The sequence below is a fragment of the Rhincodon typus genome, chromosome 20 (genome assembly GCF_021869965.1).
Source record: "Rhincodon typus isolate 14 chromosome 20, sRhiTyp1.1, whole genome shotgun sequence".
Classification (NCBI taxonomy): Eukaryota; Metazoa; Chordata; class Chondrichthyes; order Orectolobiformes; family Rhincodontidae; genus Rhincodon; species Rhincodon typus.
In genome coordinates, this window is record NC_063351.1 from 17,518,082 (window position 1) to 17,540,860 (window position 22,779).

Consider the following 22,779-nt stretch of genomic DNA (forward strand, 5'->3'; position numbering starts at 1 on the left):
CACCGTGTTATCTCAGATTCTCCAGCATTGGCAGTTCCTACTATCTAGGTATGTGAATAGGATGGTTTTAGAGGGATATGGGCCAAATGCTGGCAAATGGGACTAGATTTATTTGGGATATCTGTATGACATGGACGAGTTGGACCGAAGGGTCTGTTTCCATGCTGTATATCTCTATGACTCTTTAACCTATCTACTTTTGCCTTAACTATATTCAATGACCCTGACACCACTGTTTTCCAGGGAAGGGAGTGCCACAGATTCATGTACCTGCCAGAAAAAAAATGATGCTTCATTTCCTCCTTATTTTTAAACTGTGTCATTTAATTCTGCTCTCCTCTGCAAGGGGAAACATCCTTTCAGCTTTCACCCTGTTAAGTTGCCTCAGGATCTTCTTTGTTTAAGTAAAATCACCTCTCATTCTTCATATCATTTCCTCATAGGATAACCTCCCCATCTCAGGAGATTGTTAAGCGAACCTTCTCTAAACTGCTTCTAATGCAATTAAATAAATTTCTTAAATAAAGACATCAAAACTTCATACAGAACTCTAGTACCTTACCAGCACCCTGTACAATCTGGTAAAATATCCCGACTTGTATATTACCTTCCTTACATGTTTATATGTAATAAATGACAACATTCCATTTGCTTTCCTCAGTACTTGCCTTTACTAACATTTTGTGATTCATGTCCTAGGACACCCAGATTCCTCTGTACCTCACAGTTCTTCAATGTCTTTCCACTTAAATGTCATGCTGCTTTTCCATTCTTCCTGACAAAGTGGAAAACTTAATTGTTTCCCTATATATTCCGCAAAACATTGATGCAGGTGCAAGGAGATCCCCAATATTTCTTACAACAGGGGTCTTTTTCCTGTGTGAGTCTATGGATTTCAGTAGACTTTTCAGATTTAATGGAAATCAGGGTTCTAGTTTCTCAATGACATCACTTCATATCTACAGATAAGCACTCAATGATTGTTTGTACAGAAATTGGGTATGGAAACAACATCTGACTTTTCTTCAATAAGTGAAAACGTGGTTAGTGAGAGCTTGCTATTGCTGACTTGCCTGAGATCAGCTAACTCAGCACAGATTAGGAAATGGACTTGAGGCTCTGGCCCTTAACACTTTCCAGGGTATAACAATCAACTTCGATCACTTTCAACAATATGTTTGTAGTTTCATATTACTTTTGGAAGATATTAATTTGTGTCTTTTAAGACATCAGCAATGTTTACCACTGAATCTGAGCAAAGATGAACGGTGCAATAGTGACTGATGAATGTAAACACAGTAATGAATTAGACTTATGGGAAGTAGGGTGTTCTTAAAAATTAAATTACACGATGCAGCGGATATTAACTGATAATATTTATAGTTTAACATTTTCTCTGCAGCTCCCCAACATAAATGAAAAAGAAAACAAATATGTACAATTTTAATAATACTGATAAGAAAACTAAACAAGCCTTGTAGCACAATACCTGGATAATCTTTGCAGAATTGCAGACTGATCAAACATTCATGACATAGAGCCCACAATTCATGATCTTTCAAGGGTCTATCATCCTCAGCCAGTAGCTCCTCTAATGAAATGTACTGTTGTAGGAATGGGAGGGACAAATCGGAATCAGTTATCTCTGTTAATGCAAGCATACAAGCAAGTTACATGACAGGATCATGAGTATTAAATGAAAGGATGAAACTGTTCTAGCAAAACTGACAGATAAAGCCTAAAGCTGGATGCCATTAATAGATAATCATTAGCTTATTCTCATCAATCTGCTAGTAGTGTACTTAAACTGTGCTGTGACAGAGGAATGGTAGGACAATCCATTTGTGAGAAAATGTACCTCTTTGAGGTGGTAATGTTGTAAATGACAATTACATACAGAAGTTTGATGATGTATGTGGGAAAACTAGTGGAATTGTATAGAGCACAAGTAGATGATTCGGGTAATTCTCCATTTCAAAGATTTACACCTCAAGAAAAATAAAAATCATGCATCATTCTGCTCTCCACTTCATCACAAGCATTGCATGCTCACACAAAAGGCAAAGAACAGGTTTAGTAACGTTGTGCTTCCATCAGGACAATCCTCAGTTTCCAATAAGCAGTTTTTTCCAGAGAAATACTTTCAGAATTATTCAGCAAAAACTCTGATTTTCAAAAAATTATTTTAATTTTGAATTTACAGGTTAGATTGTTTCAAGATGGTGAATTTTGAACAATGCACGATGGTTCAGTGATTAGCACTGCTGCTTTACAGAACCCAGGTTCAATTCCAACATGGGGTGACTGTCAGTATGGAATTTGCACATTCTCCCCATGGGTTTCTGTTGGGTGCTCTGGTTTCCTCTCACAGTCCAAAGACATGCAGATTAGGTGGATTGGCCATGCTAAATTGTCCATAGTGTCCAGGGATGTACAGTTTAGGTGGATTAGCCATGGCAAATTGCCCACAGTATCCAGGAATGTGCAGGTTAGGGGGATTACCCATGGTTAATGTGCAATTACAGAGATAGGATGGAATGCTCTTCAAAGGGTCAATGTAGACGCAATGGTCCAAATGTCCTCCTTCTGCACTGTAGGGATTCTATGAAAATTAATGATAGCTTCTTTGCCAAAAAATGTTCTTTAAGATTCTGAAAAGTTTCATTCATGCACATTACAAACAGGCTAGTATTTGTTATGTATCCTTAGTAGCGGGAAAGAAAGGCTGTCTTCTTAAATTGCTGCCATTTCAATAGTGTCAGTTCACCCATGGTGCTGTTAGGAAGAGAGATCCAGAACCTCCTTGAGTGTTGTTGGAGCTGCGCTCATATCGACAAATGAGGAAAATTTGCTAACATCCCTGACTGACACCTTGCAGATGGTAGAAAGGCTTCAGGTCAGGAGGCAAAATATTACACTTAGAATTCCCAGCCTCTGTTCTGACCTATTCTTGTAGCTACAATTATTATATGGTTGTACAGGATAAGTTTCTGATCAATGGTAACCCTACGATGAAGATGGTGCTGTATTCAATGAAGATAGTACTGTGTAATGTTAAGGAGAGATTGTTAAATTCTTCTTGGACAGAAATAAAATGTTCATGACATTTTTCATTTTGGAATAGAATACACAATGATAAAAATGATCATTGGTTTTGAGATCAAAGACTTGGTATTTCTAACAGGACAACTATCACTTGGGACATAGAACAAATGTAGTAATCAGCAGAAAATAACAAGAACCAAGCTAAATCAAAGTGAGAGAATGGGGAGAAACTCATTTAGTGCCAGTTATTAATCTCCTTCAGGAGTAACTATTCCAAATATTCTTATCACTTTCCCTTGAGGGATTATTTGATATATTGATGGTTTCCACTGGACAAAATTAAATTATGCAGTTAGAGTTTTGTCCTTTTGCAAAAATTTTCATAACAATGCTAACTCACAATAAACTGAATCACTTATGTGAGCTCAACACAACTTTCATTTCTATCACTGAATGAAAACTCAAAAGGAAAAATGTTTTAAGTAGATAAAACAGTAAGCTGGATGCCTAGCAAAAAGTACTACACAATGGTAGAATGCAAATCTGCGCCCTCAATTCATGACTTGGGAACCTCCAAGCCTGGTTATTCTTCTTTGAGTTAGAAAGCAACTTGGGGTACTTGTGCACAAAACACAGAAAGCTAGCAGACAGGTGCAGCAAGTAATTAGGAATGTTAGTAAAATACTGGCCCTCATTTTAGGGGGTTTGGAGTATAACAGTAGTGAAGTCTTACTGCAATTGTACAAGGTGCTGGTGAGACCGCATCTGGAGCATGTGAATAGTTTTGGTCCCCTTATTTAAAGAAATATATTATTTCATCGGTGGCAGTTCAGAGAAAGTTTATTAGGATGATTCCTGGTATGGAGGGATTGTCTTATGAGCAAAGGCTAAACAGGTCTGGATACTACTCACTGGAATTTAGAAGAATGAGGGGTGATCTCATTTAAACGTGAGGGATTCTTAAGGAGTTTGGCAGGGTAAATGCTGAGAGAATGTTTCTCCTCATGGGAGAGTCTAGGACGGAGGGCAGAGTCTCAGAATAAATGGGGTGCCAGTTTTCGACTGAGATGTGGAGGAATTTCTTTTCTCAGTGGGTTGAGAATCTTTGGAGCTCCTCGCCGCAGAGAGCTGTGGAGGCACAATCCTTGTGTATATTGAAGGCTGAGAGAGACTGTTGATCAGTCAGAGAATCAAGGGATAAGGGGAAAAGGCAGGAAAGTGGATGTGAGGAATGTCAGATCAGCAATGATCCTATTGAATGGCAGAATAGGCTCAAAAGGCTGAACGGCCTACTCCTGTTCTTATTTGTTATGGTCTTATTTGAGTGAAGGCTGGGTGCCTCTTCAAAATGAGAGAAAATCGTGAACAACATAGCTGTTGTTAAGAAATTCTTCGCAGCCCATTTGTAGTTAGGCATTAATAGAAACTTGGATGTCAGCAGGGTCGTGGTTATTGACCTTTTCACTTGCCAAAATGCACAATTAAAGGAAGATCCCATGGGAGAAACATAATTCAAGGAGAAGGTTTCTCATCCACAATACAGTGCTGAGAGGAAGACGAGAATTTTGTACTCCAGTAACCAAAAATTCACAAATTAATATAATGCTAAACTGAAGCTAAATATGATTTAAATTTGAGAGAAATTATTTTAGTGCGTCTGAGAATGTCAAAAAACTAATATCACTTAATCAAGAATCTACCTTCAGTAGCAGTTCACCACACATTATAAACTTGTATATTTTGCAACTAAGCAAAACTGCAAAATGCTAAAGTGATGAATTTTCTACTATTTTACAGAGCAATTCAAGTTAGCCTTTATCCTGAACTCAAAAAAATGTATTTACTTTAGTCTTATTAAATGTAGAGGAAATGATTCATAATGCTTTGCAAAAGACACATGGTTATTATATGGAATAATGAGATTAAAAGCAACGGCTTCAAGGAGATGGGTGTCAAGAAACAAGTCTTATATTATTTAGGAATGCACACAAAACATTGCACTTAATAACCACAGTACAACCTGCCCCATAAAAGCTCTCATACCTGTTTATCAAAGTGAAATTCTGCAGGATCATTTTCAGCAGCTCTGATCGGAGATGTCTGCTCACAATTATCCTCTTGAGAAAGTTGAATGACATTGCTAAATAGCAGGGTATTATTTATTGATAAATCATTCACAGTTTGGGAGCGGCTTTGTTTGAAATTATTTCTCTGAGTACGGCTGACAGTTCTTTCAGTGTCTAAAAGATTACTATCCATGCAAGGCAAATCACTTGCTTCAGTTCTTGGTGCCTTATAACTGCAGTCTCCAAATGCAGCCCTTGTGCCTAGTAGCAGTCCACTGGAAGCAAGAGAATCCATTTGGCTGCTCACACTTGCTGAAGTAAATGATAACGCTGAGATTTTAGCTTTGAGACTTTTAGTGGAAGACATTTTCCCGAATGTGAAGGGAGATTTTAATGAGCGTTCTTTGCTTTCATCAAAAACTAAGTTACAACTCTTGGGCGAACTCTTATTCATTGCTGCTATATTGGAGACTTTCTGAGTCCTGTCACTTGAATTGTCCACATTTAACCTTTCTGATGGAAGACTGCTCTTTGGAATGAAATTAACATCAGTATCCTTAGTTCTCAAATGTATCTTCTGAGGACAGTCTGTAACATTCAGTATTTTGACAGAGCCTACTGAAGACAAAGAATCTGCAGTAATGTCAGAAAATGAAACTGGAGAATGATTAGATGTGACAGATCTGCCAAGCTCCACTTTAGATTGATGAAGGTGCTGAGAACTGCCCACCAACTCTGTCGGTAGTTTCGGTAGCATTCTTTTCCTAGCTGTTGATCGTTTTTGAGGAACAGATGAAATCCTGTCCGCCTCACATCCTTTGGTATTCATTTCGGCAGTTACCACTGCAGGATGCACAACGAGCGCTGGTTCCCATCTCTCGCACAATTCTGAACTCATGTCATCTGAACCTTGCTGGATAAGCTGATCACCTTCAACGGTTGAATCTGGACCTATGTCATGCATACATTTCTCAGTCTTGCAAATAACCTCCACTGTTCCAATGTTTCGCATGTTTACGTCATACGGCAGGTCTTCAGTGCTCGATGAACCATCTGCTGGGTTTCTTTCACTTGTTTGCAGCTCATGACCTACACCTTCCTGGCGCTTTTTCTCATTACAGGTCTCTTCACATCCATCTACATAAAGATTTTGAAAATGCAGATCAGTTAGATACCAAGTCCCATTTAAAATAAATAGGAAGCATGTGTAAGTTACTCCACAATAGACAAAAGAATAAATCTATAATAATAATTCAATCTCACTGAATGAGACATCTAGAGAGTGAAATTATTCAAAGTCAAGATCCAAGAACACAGATGTCCCAAATGAACAATTGATTTTTCACCACTCCTGATCTTTTTTCCACCGAAGTTCACAATTTAAAATCTTTCTGGTGACTAATCCTCTAGACTTGTTGTCATTTTCACTTGCTTTGGAAGTGGGAAGCTTGGCAATATTTTCTAAGTTCGGAAAACATCTGAAAATTCTTGTGGCCAGGAAAATAATTATCTGTCACCTACCTTGGAAAGCACCGACAGATTCAATTGAAAGTACTCTTCGACCTATGGCAGAGAGATTACGGCAAATGCTATCTGAGGATAAGCATTTTAGTTTTTCTTCACACATGGTGACAATACACTGCAAATGCAAATAAGTGGATAAAGTTATTAGAACTTCTATTTTAATACGTATCATTGTAATAAAACATAGAATTATGGATGCTGGAGATCTGAACAAACAAACAGAAACTGCTGGAGAAACTCAGCAGGTTTGGCACATCTGAGGGGAGAAAGCACAGTTAACGTTTTGAGTTTGGTCATTCTCCAACTTGAAACGTTAACTCTGATTTCTCTCCACAGATGCTGCCAGAGTTGCTGAGTTTCACCAGCAATTTCTGTTTTTATGATACATATTATTAGGCTACTTTGCAAATGTTTTTTCTAGAAGCAACTAGGTGCTCAAAAGACTTAAGATTAACATACTATCGTGTTACCAGCAGATTCTGCTTTTAACATGTAGAGTGACAAAATGAAAGTTTCCTCTTTCCCCAAAGTCTAAAGTAAGTAAAGTTAGACAGGCTCAACTCAGCTTCCGTTAGATACAAAACCAGGGCAGGGGCCAAAAATTGCCAATCTTTTCAAGTTCAAATATAAAAACTAGTGTATAAAACCATATTGTTGGGATGTAGTAAAAGTGTCTTTTCCTCCATGTGGAAAAAGTGACCATAATCTTAGGTGCCACTTCTGTTTAAGGCTTGAATGGCTGGGATCGCATAGGGGACACAGTGACATTATAGTAAGACTTGTGACAAAAAATCCAATAAGGCCGATCCCGACAATGGGCACAACTCACTACCTCTTTTAGACAAGGTAAGATCACATTAAGGTCAGGTTGGTAGCTTGGATAGGGATTGGCTAACCGATGGAAAGCAGAGAGCCGAGATGAATACATCTTTTTCTGGTTGGCAAAATGTAATTATTGGGGTGCTGCAGGGTTCAGTCCTTAGGCCTCAACTATTTCCAAACTACATTAATGACTTGGAAAAAGAAATAGAAAGTGCTAAAGCCAAATTTGCAGATGACTCTAAAATAGACGGGAAAGTAAGTTGCAATGAAGAAATAAAAACTTTAAAAATAATATACTAAAGAAATATATATATGTATAAAATATATATATATATATAAATATTAGGTCATTGGGACAAAATTTGGCAAAGGTTAACATGGAAGGTGTGAGGTTATCCATTTTGGTCAGAGGGTTAGAAAGGTAGCTTATTATCTAACTGGAGAGAAGCTTCAGAGTGCCTTACTGCAGAGGGATCTGGGTGTCCTCATGCATGAATCGCCGAACACTAGTACGCAGGTACAGCAAGTAATAAGGAAGGCAAATGGAACTTTGGCATCTATTGCTAAAGGAACAGAGTATAAAAGTACGAAAGCATTGTTGCAACTGTACAATGCATTAGTGAGACTGCATCTGAAGTAGTGCAAACAATTTTGGTCCCCTTACTTGAGGAGGGATGTAGTTGTATTGGAGGCAGTTCAGAGGAGGTTCACTAGATCGATTCCAGAGATGAGGAGCTTGTTTTATAAAGAGACATTGAGCAAGTTAGGCCTATACACTGGAGTTTAGAAGAATCAGAGGAGATCTTATTGAGGAACATTAGATGCTAAAGGGGATTGACAAAATAGACGTAAGGAGGATGATTTTTCTTATGCGACAATCTATAATAATTTTAGGATAAAGCCGAGCAGATTTAAAACTGATGAAGAGAACTTACTTCTCTCAAGGGGTCGTGAATCTGTGGAATTCACTTCTCCAGAGTGCAGTGGATCATGGGACATTGAGTAAATTTACAGAGGAGACAGGGAGATTTTTAATTAGTAATGGGTTGAAGGATTATGGAGAACAGGCAGAAAAGTAGAGATGAGGCCGAGATGAGCTTAGTCATGATCATATCAATTGGCAGAGCAGGTTCAAGGGGCTGAACTGCCTACTCCTGCTCCTAGTTCTTATGTTCCTTATACTTTTGCCAAGCAGCAAGGTGGGTTTCATGTTTGCAGCAATGATCTACCAGTGAAAGGGTCTATAGCTTGTTAAACACCTTATTAACACCCTAATTTGTCTCATTCATTTTCAGATTCCTATATGACTAAATGCACCAAACAAACTCAACATGGAAGTCACAGGGGATATCTGGTGACTTCAGCTCACTGCTACCTGTAAGAACCCTCAATGATGCTCAGCATCTCAGATACAATGCAAGGCCATCAGCCACACACACTCCTTGTCTGACCTGTTGGCATCTAACATTTGCCAGCTCCTCATGACCATCATGGCACCTCTCTAATCTACTTGCAGGCCTTTTTGTGAAGCACAGACTTTTATTACAGGGTGCAACAAAAACTAACATTAAAAGACTATGAGCATGGACAGGAACCTTGCTCATGGATTGGACCAGGTTAAATCTCAGAGCTGCTGGCAGGTGTATAAACATGCAGCAAGATACCCTGACATTGGGATAGGACTTGCCAGACTCCTCGCACAATTGCTGGAATTTAACACGTAGGGCTCAAGTTTACTGGAAATTAGCGAAGTGTTTAATACCGTTTCATCAGTTTCATACAGGCTTTATCTCCCAGTGAGTTTTCTCACGCTAGCTTACCAAACTCGCCTCATTAACTATGCATCTTGCCCCTATGGTAGCCCTCTTGTTGCATTCGTCCATTCACCGTGGGCAGAGGTACTCATCACTGCCAGGACATCCCTGCATTCCAGTTGTGCACCACATTAGGCACTGTCAGTCTGGAGCTACCCTGCATGCCTCACAACATTTGACACAGAAAAATCCATGCCTTTGCGTCCTCTTTCCCCAGGGCCAGCGGGCAACAACTGGTATTCCCTCTCACCTTCTTTCTGGCAGCGCAGGCCCCCAAGTTCTATGTTTGGCAGCGACTTCCAGAACCAGAAGTCAATATAGCAATCGGCGAGCTGGCGCTGATCATAGAACATTGGAGTGGCTGCACACGCACCACCTGCGCAGTTTAGAGGGAATGTTGACCATGACACAAGACTCTGCCAGCCTGGTCCCAGATTTCCACCCAGGTCAGTGCGGTGTTGATGATCTGGAGAAGTGCCCAGTAACGCCGCAAGGTCAATGACCTTCTCCGTTTTCCTAGGCTAAGTGCCAGCATCTTTCATCTGCTATATCACTCCATCTGTGACACTGCAGAACATTCCCATTGTGGCTCATGGCACGTCGCTCCCACGACTGCGTGCAACATCTTCCCTCCCTTGCTCCCACCCACCCAATCCACAGAGTGTGGGCCAAGAATGGACGGTGTGGTGAGGATGAAGGCTTGTGAAGGCTTTGAAATAGGAGTGGGAGGTAGTGAGGTAAAGATTTAATGCCAAAATTGGGACAGCTGTATCAGACTAGTCAAGAAACAGCCTGACATCATCACACTCACGGAACTGTACCTTACAGACAACTCAATCACCATGTCGAGGTATGTCTTGTCCCACTGACAGGACAGGCCAAGCAGAGGTGACAGCACAATTGTATACAGTTGGGAAGGAGTTATCCTCGGAGTCCTCACACTGATTCCATGTCCTGTACTGCCACTTCCTCCTCAGCTCATGAATCAAGCTTCAGTTTGAACACCACTAACCTGCTCAGTGACACTCAGTTTGGATTCCACCAGGATCCCTCTGCTCCCAACCTCATTACAGCTGAGTGCTATACTCCAGATGGCAAATGTGAGAGACTGCCTTCTGACATCATTTCATATCCTTACCAATTTTTATAGATGCTCCGTAGAAAGCATCCTATCTGGATATATCACAGCATGGTATGGCAACTGCTTTTCCCAAGGCCGTAAGAAACCTACAGAGTCCTGAACACAGCCCAGTCCATCACACAAACCAATATTCCATCCACTGACTCCACTTGTACTTCCCGCTGCCTCAGGAAAGCAACAAACATAATCAAAGACCCCTCCCACTCCAGTTATACTATCTTCCACCTTCCTCTGCAGGGTAGATGATGTAAAAGCTTGAAGACACATATGAATAGACTCAAGAACAGCTTCTTTTCTGCTGTTATCAGATTCTCGAATGTTAATGTTGATCTCTCTTTCTGCACCTTCTCTGTGGCTGTAACACTGTATTCTGCACTCTGTTCTGCTATCCTGATGCGCTTTGTATGGTATGATCTGCCTGTAGAGAACACAAAACAACACCTTTCACTGTATCTTGATATATGTGAACATTCAATCAAATCAAATGAAAATTTTGACAGAACATGACATCAAGGAGCCTGAGCAAAACTGAAGTCAATGAGAATTGGGGAAAAAGCTCTCTGCTGGTTGGAATCACACCTGGCACACAGGAAGATGTCATTTTTGTCATAGGTCAGTCATTTCAGCTGCAGGACATCTCTACAGGAGTTCCTCAGGGTAGTGTTCTAAGCCTAATCATCCTTCACTGCTTCAGCAATGACCTTCCCTCCATCACAATGTCAAATGTGGAGTTGTTCACTGATTGCACAAAGTTTAGCACCATTTGAATCTCCTGAGATACTGAAGCCATCCATGTTCAAACACAACAAGATCTGGACAATATCCAAGTCTGGGCTGACATGTGGCAACTAGCATTTAGGCAACACTACTGCCAGACAATGGCTATCTCCTACAAAATAGAATTTAACGATTGTCCATGAGGTTGTTGACTTGTTCGCCAAGTAGGCTTGTTTTCATTCAGATGTTTTATCATCATGCTAAGTAACATCATCAGTGAGGCCTCTGATGAAGTGATGTTGTTCTACTCCGCTTGGAATTTATACTGTCCAGTCCGTTATGGTAAGTTGTGTCATTTCTGGTTTTCATCTATATGTGTTTGTATATGGGTCCAATTCTATATGTTTATTGATTGCATTACGGGTTGAGAACCATGCCTCTAGGAATTCCCGTGCATGCCTATGTTGGTTTGGGCTACTATGGTTACATTGTCCCAGTTAAACTGATGGCCTTCATTGTCCAAATGTACTGACATTCAGGAAAGTTTGTCGTGTCGTTTTGCTGTCAGCTGATGTTCATGTATTCTGATGGCTAGTTTCCTTCCTGTCTGTCCGATGTAATGTTTATGTCAGTCATTGCATGGTACTTTCTAAATTGCACTGGCTCTGCATGTTATGGAACAACGTAAATATAGTAGCCCAAGCCAAACATAGACTTGCACAGGAATAGAGACATGGTTCTCAACCTGTAATGCAATCAACAAACATATAGAATTGGACCCCATATACAAACACATACAGAATAAAACCGGAAATGACACTATTCACTATAATGGACCGGACAGTATAAATTCCAAGCAGAGTAGAACAACATCGCTTCATCGGAGGCCTCACTGATGATGTTACCTAGCATGATGATGAAACATCTGAATGAAAACAAGCCAGCTTGGCGATCAAGTCAACAACCTAACCCACATCCCGAGCTACAAATCTTTGCTAAAACTTTAACCATTGTCATTTGGGATTCAATCACATTACCATCGTGAATCCCAACTATCAACATCCTGGGGATTACCATTGACCAAAAGATAAAATGGACCAACCATATCAATGCTGTAACTATAAGAACAGATGCTAGAAATCCTGCATCAATTAACTCACCTCCAGCTCTCCAAAGACTGTCCACTATCTACAAGGCACAAGTCAGGAGTGTGATGGAATACTTCTCACTTGCCTGGATGAGCACAATCTCGACAACACTCAAATAGCTTAGCACCATCCAGGACACAACAACCCATTTGATTGGTACCAAATACATGGACATTCACTCCCTCCACCACTGCTGCACAAAATACACAGCAATAACTCAGAGTCTCCTCCAATAGTACCTTCCAAACCCACAACCACTTCCATCCGGAAGGACAAGAGCAGCAGATATATCGGAACACCACCTCCTGCAAATTCCCCATTTAGCCATTGATATGGACAAGATGAAACCCCCCACAAAATATATCATGAAAATAGTCCAGATCCTAACTCTTTCTTCTTTTAAAGGTGAGTGTAAGGTATTGTGTTCAGATGCAATTAAGTTGGTCAAACTACCAGGCTTGAAACAAAACACACTTTATTCGTACACTATAATTAAAATACAGACAAAATAAAAACAAAAGAATTGGCTTAACTGCATATATACACACATACATACACATGATAAGTACTACTAATTAAAAGTTCCAGTTGAGTAACATCCCATGAACACACACTTGCAAAGGCAAATTCAGGAAAACAGATTGTCTCATATGCAATTGTAGCAGCAGGAAGAGAACCCCAGCTTTTAGCTGTAACAGAGAGAATAATAAGAGCTTCCAGATCCAGCTTCAAGACTCTAGCAACTGCAGAAAGCTAAAACCAAAAATCTTGGTTCTGTGGGAACTTGACCCCACCCATCAGGCTGCTTCTATTGCTTCAACTTTAAAAACAAACAAGGCCTCATAAGCTGTTTACTTTATTGGCTTGTGTAGACTGCTCTTCACCTGTGTCTCAACTTTTCTTCATTAAAAAAAAGATTAAACATATCTCTTCGTCATAGTATCATCACACCACTTACCATACTGACTTGGAAATAATTCACTGTTCCTTCAGTGTTGCTGGATCAAAATTTGGAATTCCCTCCCTAACAGCTACCTACATTTCATAGACCACAAACGTTCAGGAAGGCAACTTATCACCACCTTCTCAAGGGCAATTAGGGATGGGCAATAAATGCTGCCCCAGCCAGTCACAGCCACATCCCATGCTAAAAATCAGTGGTGAGCCACTTTCTTGATTTGCTGTAGTCCATGTGGTGCAAGTACATCCCTCGTACTGTTAAGAAGCAAATTCCAGGACTTATACCCAGCATCACTGAAGGACAATGATATAGTTTCAAGTCAGGATGGTGAGTGACTTGGAGGGATTGTCAGCTTGTGGTATTACCGTCCATTGGCCATCCTGGTCGATTTACATGGGTTCTGGATTTGGAAGATGCCATCAAAGGAACCTTGGTGAAATGCTGCAGTGCATCTTGTAAACGGTGTACACTGGCTGCCTGAATGTATCAATGGTGGAGGGAGTGAATTTTTCAGGTGTGGTGCTATTCGGTGGAGGTAGTGGGTGGAGGGGATGGAGGTTGGGGACGGTGGATGACTGAGTCAACTGTTCATCCCCGGGGAGCCTTGGAGATTTCTTAGACAAGCAGATACTTAAGTCCAGAAGTTTGGGGTTAAAAGTCTTGCCTCCTGAATCCGCCAAGTTTCTTGTCTCAATGAAACTGCTGGAGGCTAGAAGCCCATAGTTTTTTAAAGAAAACTGTGAACAGAATGCCCATAAGGCTTCTCATTATTAAATCTTTAGCAGGTTGATTGCTCACTTTACAGCCTCAGGTAAAGCTGGAAGTGGATGGTTAGAGGCGGATTTGGGGCAAGAAACATAGTTTTCAGGCTAACCAAACCACCCTTATTTCTTTAAAGTTAAAGACCCCATTCCCAGACTATTCCCACTTTGGGACCTTTCGTACGTGGCCCACAAATTTCCAGCTTTTTTCAGATACCCTGCTGATCTTTACATGCATAATCCAGAAATTTCATTTTCAAGGGGTTCTTCAAAACTTTTATGTAGGGATTCTATGATTCTATATATATATATATATATATATACACACACACACCACAGGGGTCTACATTTATGGAGGAGAAAAAACTCACACATAAATTCCACCAAGAATTTCAAAATTGTACCTCGATATCTGGTCTGTCTTCGGGCTTCTCCTGCTGCATTTGATCGAGAAGGCTTCTTAGTTCTTGGCTGAGGTTTGGTTCTAACTCTGGCTCTATCACATACTCAGCTGCAGCAGCTAGCGTAGCCCCCAAAGAATAGACGTGAGCCTGAAAATATTAAGAACATGCATAGAAAAGTTACAGTGTTACAATATTTGTTGAATATCCTGGTACATTAAAATATATACACTATTTAATGTAACTCTCACAACGTTCCAGCTGTTATCTCAGCAAAAGTAAATGACATTGTTTCAGGTTAATGTTACATTTATTGCTGAACAATACGTTCTTTTTTAAAAAGTAATTTCATTAGAAATCAAGTAGCAATGGATACGATAGGCACTTTAAAAAACTAGAAATTATGTTTTCTGGGTAACTTATTAAAGAACTATATTATTAATTACAACTAGCCCAAACAATAAACTGTGTTAATGTATTGAACGATTGTATTACATGAGCACAAAATCTAAACAGTTTTCCCCATCCCTGCACTTACAATAACTACCATGACATCCAGGTTACCAAAGATGTGTTATTATTGTTACCTTATAGCACCTTTTCAAGTTAAACCTTAAACTTAAGAATGATTGATGTGGAACAAAAACACTTTAAAAGACTGTATGGGCAGTTCCTGGTTGCAAAGAGGTTCTGTCCTTGAGTCTATTTGCAAGGTGATTTGTATGCGAGTCAGAACACAATGCAGGACAATACAAATTATGTTTGTAAGTACAGGAAACGTTGTATGTTGGATTTTTAAAATTAATACATACTTCTAAGTTCATAAGTACGAAAATTCATAAGTTGATTTTTGTAAATCGGGGAACCCACTGTACAAAAATTATTTACCAGACTAATTTGCATCAAAATCCCAAAATGTGTAAAATTTGTGTGGAACTGGAAGAGGATTGCTTCTCAAATTACCAGATCTCAACATCACCATAACTTGTAGAAATCAAACTGTCCCTCTTAAAAAGAAAATTGTTACAAAGAATGACAAATCAACTACAAAACTTGCCTAGCATGTTCGAGACAAATTCTTCCAATGCGATATAGGTAGACCATCAGGAATTGCACAAGTAGATTTCAACATAGGTTAAGCCATGTGTTATGCGTATACAGGGGACAGGGATGGGATATACAGGAGAACATTAGATTCAAAGAACAGCTGTTGTATCTCAACAAGTACTCATGCACCAGTAAGATTGAAGGCAATAAATGAGAAAACTGTAAGCGGTCTTTTAGTGAGACAGCACAAGGTAATGCTGTAATAAGTGTAGGAAAGGAAGGTTACATTGTGGACGCAAGGAGGAATCTTTCTGAACGGTCTGTTTGTCATACGTCTTGGGAAGACCTAACAGTAGATGTGACTACCTCATTGGCACAGCAAAAACAATTCACCTTGTTGTAAAGGTTTTCCAAGGTACTTTGAATGTTTTTGCTCCAAGTTTGATGCTGCTGAAACATGCACTTTGACATAACGAGCCTCATATTTATATTGGATGCTTTTGTACAACAACCATCAAAAAGTTCCCAAATAATCACAATATTACCCATATATGTGCACAGTATACCTCAAGCAGAGGCATTTCAGCCCTAGTTGAAAAATATGTTAAGTGTTGTAAGTGGCTCTCTAGTGAAATCCAAGCTGTAAAGATAGGCTGCCTAGGACACGCACAAATAATTCTGGTAGCGCTTGTATGCTTGCCTCTTTGGATAAGGCAATATGGATGTGGTTATTCAGCTCTCCGACTGCAAAATATTTCTAGAGGAATTATCTTTCTATCAATTATGACTTAAAAGAAGAGAAAAACAACTTATATTGGTTGAATACGAAGGAAAATTTAAAAGCAAAAATGTGACATCAAAGAGCAAAATGTATCAAAATAACAATACTTCAAACTAAATGCAAAAATGTTACCCCTAAAACAAAAAGTAGCAGGAGTTTTCATTTATTCAAACATGACTGACACAAGTAGGCAAAAGCTGCAACAAATAGAATATAAGTAGTTTGAAGGGGTTTCAGGAGCAGCTTGTAAGACCTTAAGTTGTCTGAGCAGGACTAGTTCATTTGGCCCATCAAGTTGCTCCTCCATTAAATGAGATCATCTCCACATTCCTGCCTTATGCCAAAAAACTCTTATTCCTTTACTGATTAGAAATTTGTCCATCTCAACCCTGAATATCCTTAAGAACTCAGCCTCGACAGTCCTCTGTGGTAAAGAGTTCTACAGGTTCACCACCCTCAGAGAAAACAAATACAGCCAAGTGTGGTTTGGAAGAAATCATTCACAGGAAAGGATTTAATTGTGGAGCCCAAAGGAGCACTACTGTTCCATTTGGTCGCAGTAGGGAAGGCTACAAACATATCCATATCATTTTTTGGACACAGGTTCTTTTCTCATTGAATTGAGGTGGGAACTGAAGGCCCAATCTTGTTAAGATTGCTGCTGTATTCTAATGATCTAATTGAAACACAGTGTGTATACTTAAAGGACCTATTGGATTTTGTGACATGTGACTCAACTGCAAAATCCTAACCCTACTAATCCCTCTAAATCCCAGTTAGTTAACTTCTATCTGTAATTTTTATTGTGTGTCCTCCAGGTCTCAATTTGGCTTTTTACATTTTTCACAGTTGTGGAATACAATTCACAGAGCAGTGATAAACGATGAAATATCATGTGGTAAAAACTGAATTTTACTCTGCCATTGTAAGTCAGTGTTATTAATGTTATTCTTACATAACATACATATACTGTGTTGTGAACTAGGGACAACAAGGTTAATATTAATTGGATTAAAATTAAAATGCATGCTAATCTTGAAATAAGTGCCGTAGTCATGCTTAGTTTCTTCCTGGCATGATGGGATACTTGACAGAGGGTGGGCATTCGGGATGTTAGTTTAGAAGTTGCAACAATAACAGGCTGTGTAAGAATATTATTCACTCTACACAGGACAAGCAGATAAGGAAACTGAAATTAGTCAGAACGGTTGAGCCATGACAGAAACTAGACCCACTGCTGAATGCTGAGATTACAGAGGTCTGAATGAAGTTGGAAATTATAAATGAGCTAAAATTATCAAGAATCTCTTTGGCTAACTGAGCTCAAGCTCAACGAAAATGTCCACATCCTTGATTCACACAGCAGTAAAATTATTTAACTTCTGACTCACCATGAGCAATGCCATGGGAGATCTGCCAGTTAAACTATAACTTGACACTGACATATTGCACCATTGGGTAATGTCAGTTGCAGGCCAAGTGATCCAGAGAATGTTAATCTATTAATTGGACGGAGCCAAAGATTACATTCATCATTTGTCCTTTTGTATAAACAAAGAGCTTATATTTCAATGACTAAGCAAATACACAAGTCCTAACATGCAAGACCAAGAACATTATATTGAGAAACAAGTCAATACAGTATAGTATCTGCCATGCCCTGCTAAGGCTCTTGTTACAAAGAAAAGAGCTTTTCTGTTCTATTCTGATTTGCATCAAAAGATTGAGATTGCATTTCATGACATAAAGGTGGAGGTGTTCAGACATTGTGAGTATGTGCGGTAGTTTAATGGAGCCAGCCAATTATTGGGATCAAAACAAGTGACAATAAATGTAAGATAGTTGTTGTGTTAGCAGAGCACCGACCTCCTTTACAGCAAGAAATTTTAATGAGCTGATGATCAACTAATGTAACACACATATATTCCAACCAAGTAGTACACAGGGAGGCTTGTTCCATTGTAACAGCCTGGCCTCATTTAAATATTGCTGCCCATTTCACATGGACACCCAGAAGCAGCTTGCCAGGTTCAGTCAAGAGGCTGCCTAGCCATAAGACTGTAAGATGTAGGAGCAGAATTAAGCTGTTTGGTCCATTGAGTTGCTCCACCCTTCAATCATGGCTGATAGCCAACAGAAATACAAAGTGTCCTGGGAAAGAACTTTGGCTATGCTCTAATAGGAGCAGTCAATTCACTATGAGCCCATTTAAGGTATTTTTAATCAATCTGTTCAGCGATGTTATAACACACCTGGAGCAAGTGGGATATGAACCCAGGTCTCCCGGCTCATAGGTAGGACACCACCACAGTACCGCAGGAGCCCTGTATCAAAGTTATAGTAACAGAGCCAGAGTCCACAAAGGACCCTTGCCCACAAATGTAATTGAGCAAGATTCATAGGTATTGTCAAGCTTAGCAATTTATCCACAGGAAATCCATACTCAGTGCACCCATCTTCAATAGTCAATTACCCTTGGCAAAATAAATTTTCCTTAATATCTAACTTTCTAATCTCTTTGGTACAAATACCCTATCCTCCTATTTAGCCAAATAAAGTCATGAATAGAACAGACTCCAAATATGCCAATCATAACTTCCGTTAGCTTTGCACTTTTCCAACAAAATAACCTCCAAGTCCCGTTGGGCTAACATTTGGATATCATTTTGATTGACCTTCTCTAGGGTGCCTTGTTATCTCCACAGTGTACCATGATCAAAAGTTGTGGCTCTAGTAAGTTTTTGTAGAACTTAAATATAATGTTGTTGGTATTATTCAACAACAACTTGCATTTATTTAGCAGCTTTAACACAGTAAAGCGTTCCAAGGTGCTTCACAGGAAAATTAACCAACAAAATTGGACACTGGGCTATATAAGATGTCCAGCCAGGTGATTAAAGCTTGACCAAAGAAGTAGGTTTCGGAAGAGTCATGTAAAGAGAGATAGGGAGTTATACAGCAAGTTTAGGAAGGCAATTCGAGAATTTGGGACTGAGGTAGCTAAAAACATGGCCTCCAAACATGAAATCATCAAATTTGTGGATGCTAAAAAAAATTGGATCTTGAAGAAATGCAGAGATCTCAAAGGGTTGTAGGAATGCAGGAGATTGCAGGGATAGGAAGGGGCAATGGAAGGTTTTGAAAACAAAGAGATAATATTATTATGTATTATCCAAGCAACACATCCTAAAATGTTTACTTCTTCAAATGTTATTGTGGCAATATTTATGGATCTTCAGCATTTTGTCTGGTGTGATCCCCAGGAACTGCTGCTGCTTCAAAATCTTTTCTGTCTAGTCAATTTCTTTGGGACAGAGGATGAATTTCTTCCACTCCAGACTTGTATGTCCTGGGGTGACTGGACAGTCCAATATTGGATCAGCACTCTCTACACAGATGGAGCAAGCGATGTCTAAAGAGGCAGGTGGGTAGGATGCTCAGGTTTTCACACACCTCTTCAGCTATTTGGACTTGGTCTCCACCTGGGCCTGTTGGAGAGACTCAAATTGGTTGGCAGCTTTGGGGATGTTTTTTATTCTCCAGTTTGGCCAGCCTTGGGCTCGAGACTCCCACAAATCAGTGGTGATGTTGCAATTTTTCAGGACGATTGAAGGATCTCCTTGAAGCATTTCCTCTGCACATATGCTGTGAAAAAGCCTGGGAGCTTGGTTTGGGGGTCTTGTGTCAGGCATGTGGACAGTGTGGCCCACTTCACATAGCTAATTAACTATAAGCAGTGACTCAATGCTGCGAATGTGGGCCTATCTGAGTTTGCCCCATTTCAAGGATGAACAGGGGCAGGGGATAAAAGCAAGCTCCAAACCTGAGCTGTGGGGGATAGCAACCTAACATCCTAGCACGCATTTACTAGAATACTGTGCAGGTCACAGCTCTGAAACCAGTCATTTAAATACTCCTGCATTGCAGGTAAAGCAAAAAAGCAAAATTCTCTCTCTCTCTTTAAGTGTTGCCAGCTAGCCACTGTCAAAAGGAATCAGGACAAAAGAGTTCAAACAACCTTTAAAACCAAGAATCTCAAAATCGCTTGTTCAACTACCAAAGTCAAATCTTCTGGTGACATCTACTGCAACAGCCAGAACACTCAACTATCCATTCAACACAACATTCCAGCAACAATTCAAAGACTGACCCACTGTTTATTATAATTTTAATCATAGTTGATTCACCTTTGATTTCTAATCTGTGTGTACATGTGTTGCTACTTTGTTTTGCATTTAGTAATTATTAAACTCATTCTTGTTAATTCCTTAAGCCTATAAGATGTAGTTGCATAAGTAGGCCACTCAGTCCATTGAATCTGTTCCAGCATTCAATGAGATCATGGCTGATCTGATAAATCTTCACTCCACTTTCCTGTGTTTTCCCATAATTCCTTGATTTCTTCTTGATTAAAAATCTGTCCATCGCAGCCTTGAATACACTCAATAACTCAGCTCTTTGTGATAAAGAATTTTACAAATTAACTATGCTCTGAGATAAGAAAGTCATCCCAAATTCTGCCTTAAATGGTAATCGTTTACTTTGAAATATGCTCTTAGACTTTCCCACAAAAGGAAACAATCTCCCCATATCTACCCTGACAAGCCCCCTATCAATTTTACATGCTTCAGTAAGGTCACTTTTCATTCTTCTAAACTCCAATGAGTACAAGCCCAACCTATTCAACCTCTCAAGAAAATGTCTCAGATCAACCTAACGAACCTTCTCTGGACTGCTGCCAATTCCTGTATATCTTTTTTACATAAAGGGACCAAAGCTGTTCACTATTCCAGGTGAGTTATGACTAATGCCTTATATAATTTTAGCTCAGTTGTTCTATTCTTCCTGTCAACTGCATCAACTCACATTTTTCTGCATTATATTCCAACTGTCAGTTGTTGCCCACTCACGTAACCTGTCCATATCCCTTTGTAGATTCTTTGTGTCATCCTCACCATTTGCCTTTCCACCTATTTCTGTATTATCCACAAACTTAGCAATAGTACATTCACTTCCTCATCCAAATCATTAATATATATTCTAAATAACTGTGGTTCGAGCACTGATCCCTGTGGTGCTTAATTACAAATTGCCATCTCGAAATGCGTCCTTTATCCCGATTCTTTGTCCTCCAATTGTCAAAATCCTCTATCCATGCTAATGTACTACCTCCAACCATGGGCTCTTAAGTAGCCTTACATGTGGTACCTTATCAATTGCCTTTGGGAAATCCAAACATATTGCATCACCCGATTCTCCCTGATCTATATTGTTTGTTACCTCCTCAAAGATTTCTAATAAATTTGTCTGATTTCTTCTTCATGAAGCCATGCTTACTCTGCTTGATTACATTATACATTTTTAAATGCTCTGCTATTATATTCTTTATATTAGATTCTAACATTTTAAACTGAGACACAATAAGCTAACTGGCTATAATTACCTATTGTTGCTTTCTGTCTCTTTTTGAATAAGGGAAATACATTGGCAATTTTCGAATCTTCTGTATCTTTTCCAGAATCTAAGGATTCTTGGAAAATTACTGCCAGATTCTGGAAAATACACAAGAGGTTTCCAGGGGACTTATTGGCTTTGGCCCCTTTGGTTACCATAATACCTTATCCCCAGTTATTGTGTTTATACCTTCTCCACCTTTCACCTCTTTGTTTAGTATTCTAGGAACGGTATTAATGTCTTCTACTGTGAAGACTGAGGTGAAATATTTATTCAGCTCCTCTGCCATTTCCTGATTTCCCCAATAATATTTCCCCTGGCCCATTCTTTAAAGGATCTATATTTATTTGGGGTCAGTCTCACATTTTATATATTTAAAGAAGCTTTGTCTGTCAATTTTTATTTTACTCATTAGCTAACCCATTTAGTTCATTTTCTGCCTGTTTTTGGCCATCTTTTGTTGGCATTTAAAATGTTCCTATATTTAATGCTATTCATTTCAACTTGATACTCTTGTTGGCTTATCCCCTTCCTAGAATCCTCCTTCCTCATTGGGATTTTTTTTTATCCATTCATGAAATGAGGGCATCACTGCTAGGTCAGCACTTATTACCCATTCCTATTTGCCCAGAGGGCAGTTAAGAGTCAATCACACTTTGCTGTGGGTCTGGAGTCACATGTAGGCTAGACCAGGTAAGGATGGCAGTTTCCTTTCCTAAAGGACATTAGTGAACCAGATAGACTTTTCCTGACAATCAACAATGGATTCATGATCATCATTAGACAGTTATTTCCAGATTTTTATTGAATTCAAATTACACCATCTGTCATGCCAGGATATGAACCTGGGTCCTCAGAACATTCCCTGGGTCTCCGGATTAACAGTGCAACGATAATACCACTGGGCCATCACCTCCCCTTAATCTTTGTTGAAAGTCATAAACAATTTTATTAAACATCTGCCATTGTTCACCAATCAGCTTACCTGCTGAACTACTTTCCCCATCCACTCAAGCCAACTCTCTCCTTATTTCTATGTAATTACCTTACTTAAGTTGAGCACAGTTGTTTTCACTCCAAACCAAATGCTAAATTCT

At 39.5% G+C, this 22,779-nt stretch overlaps 1 protein-coding gene across 1 annotated transcript in view; it reads right to left on the reverse strand.

Annotated features, from left to right (window-relative positions):
• The window catches only part of LOC109932442 (kinase non-catalytic C-lobe domain-containing protein 1), a 176,718-nt gene that overhangs the window by 81,227 nt on the left and 72,712 nt on the right, over positions 1–22,779 (reverse strand). Inside the window, exons 4-7 of the mRNA XM_048609238.1 lie at positions 14,404–14,550; positions 6,633–6,750; positions 5,089–6,248; positions 1,490–1,604 (exon numbers count right to left, since the gene is read on the reverse strand). Of these exons, the coding sequence (XP_048465195.1) occupies positions 1,490–1,604; positions 5,089–6,248; positions 6,633–6,750; positions 14,404–14,550 (1,540 nt within the window). The remainder of the gene's footprint in view (positions 1–1,489; positions 1,605–5,088; positions 6,249–6,632; positions 6,751–14,403; positions 14,551–22,779) is intronic.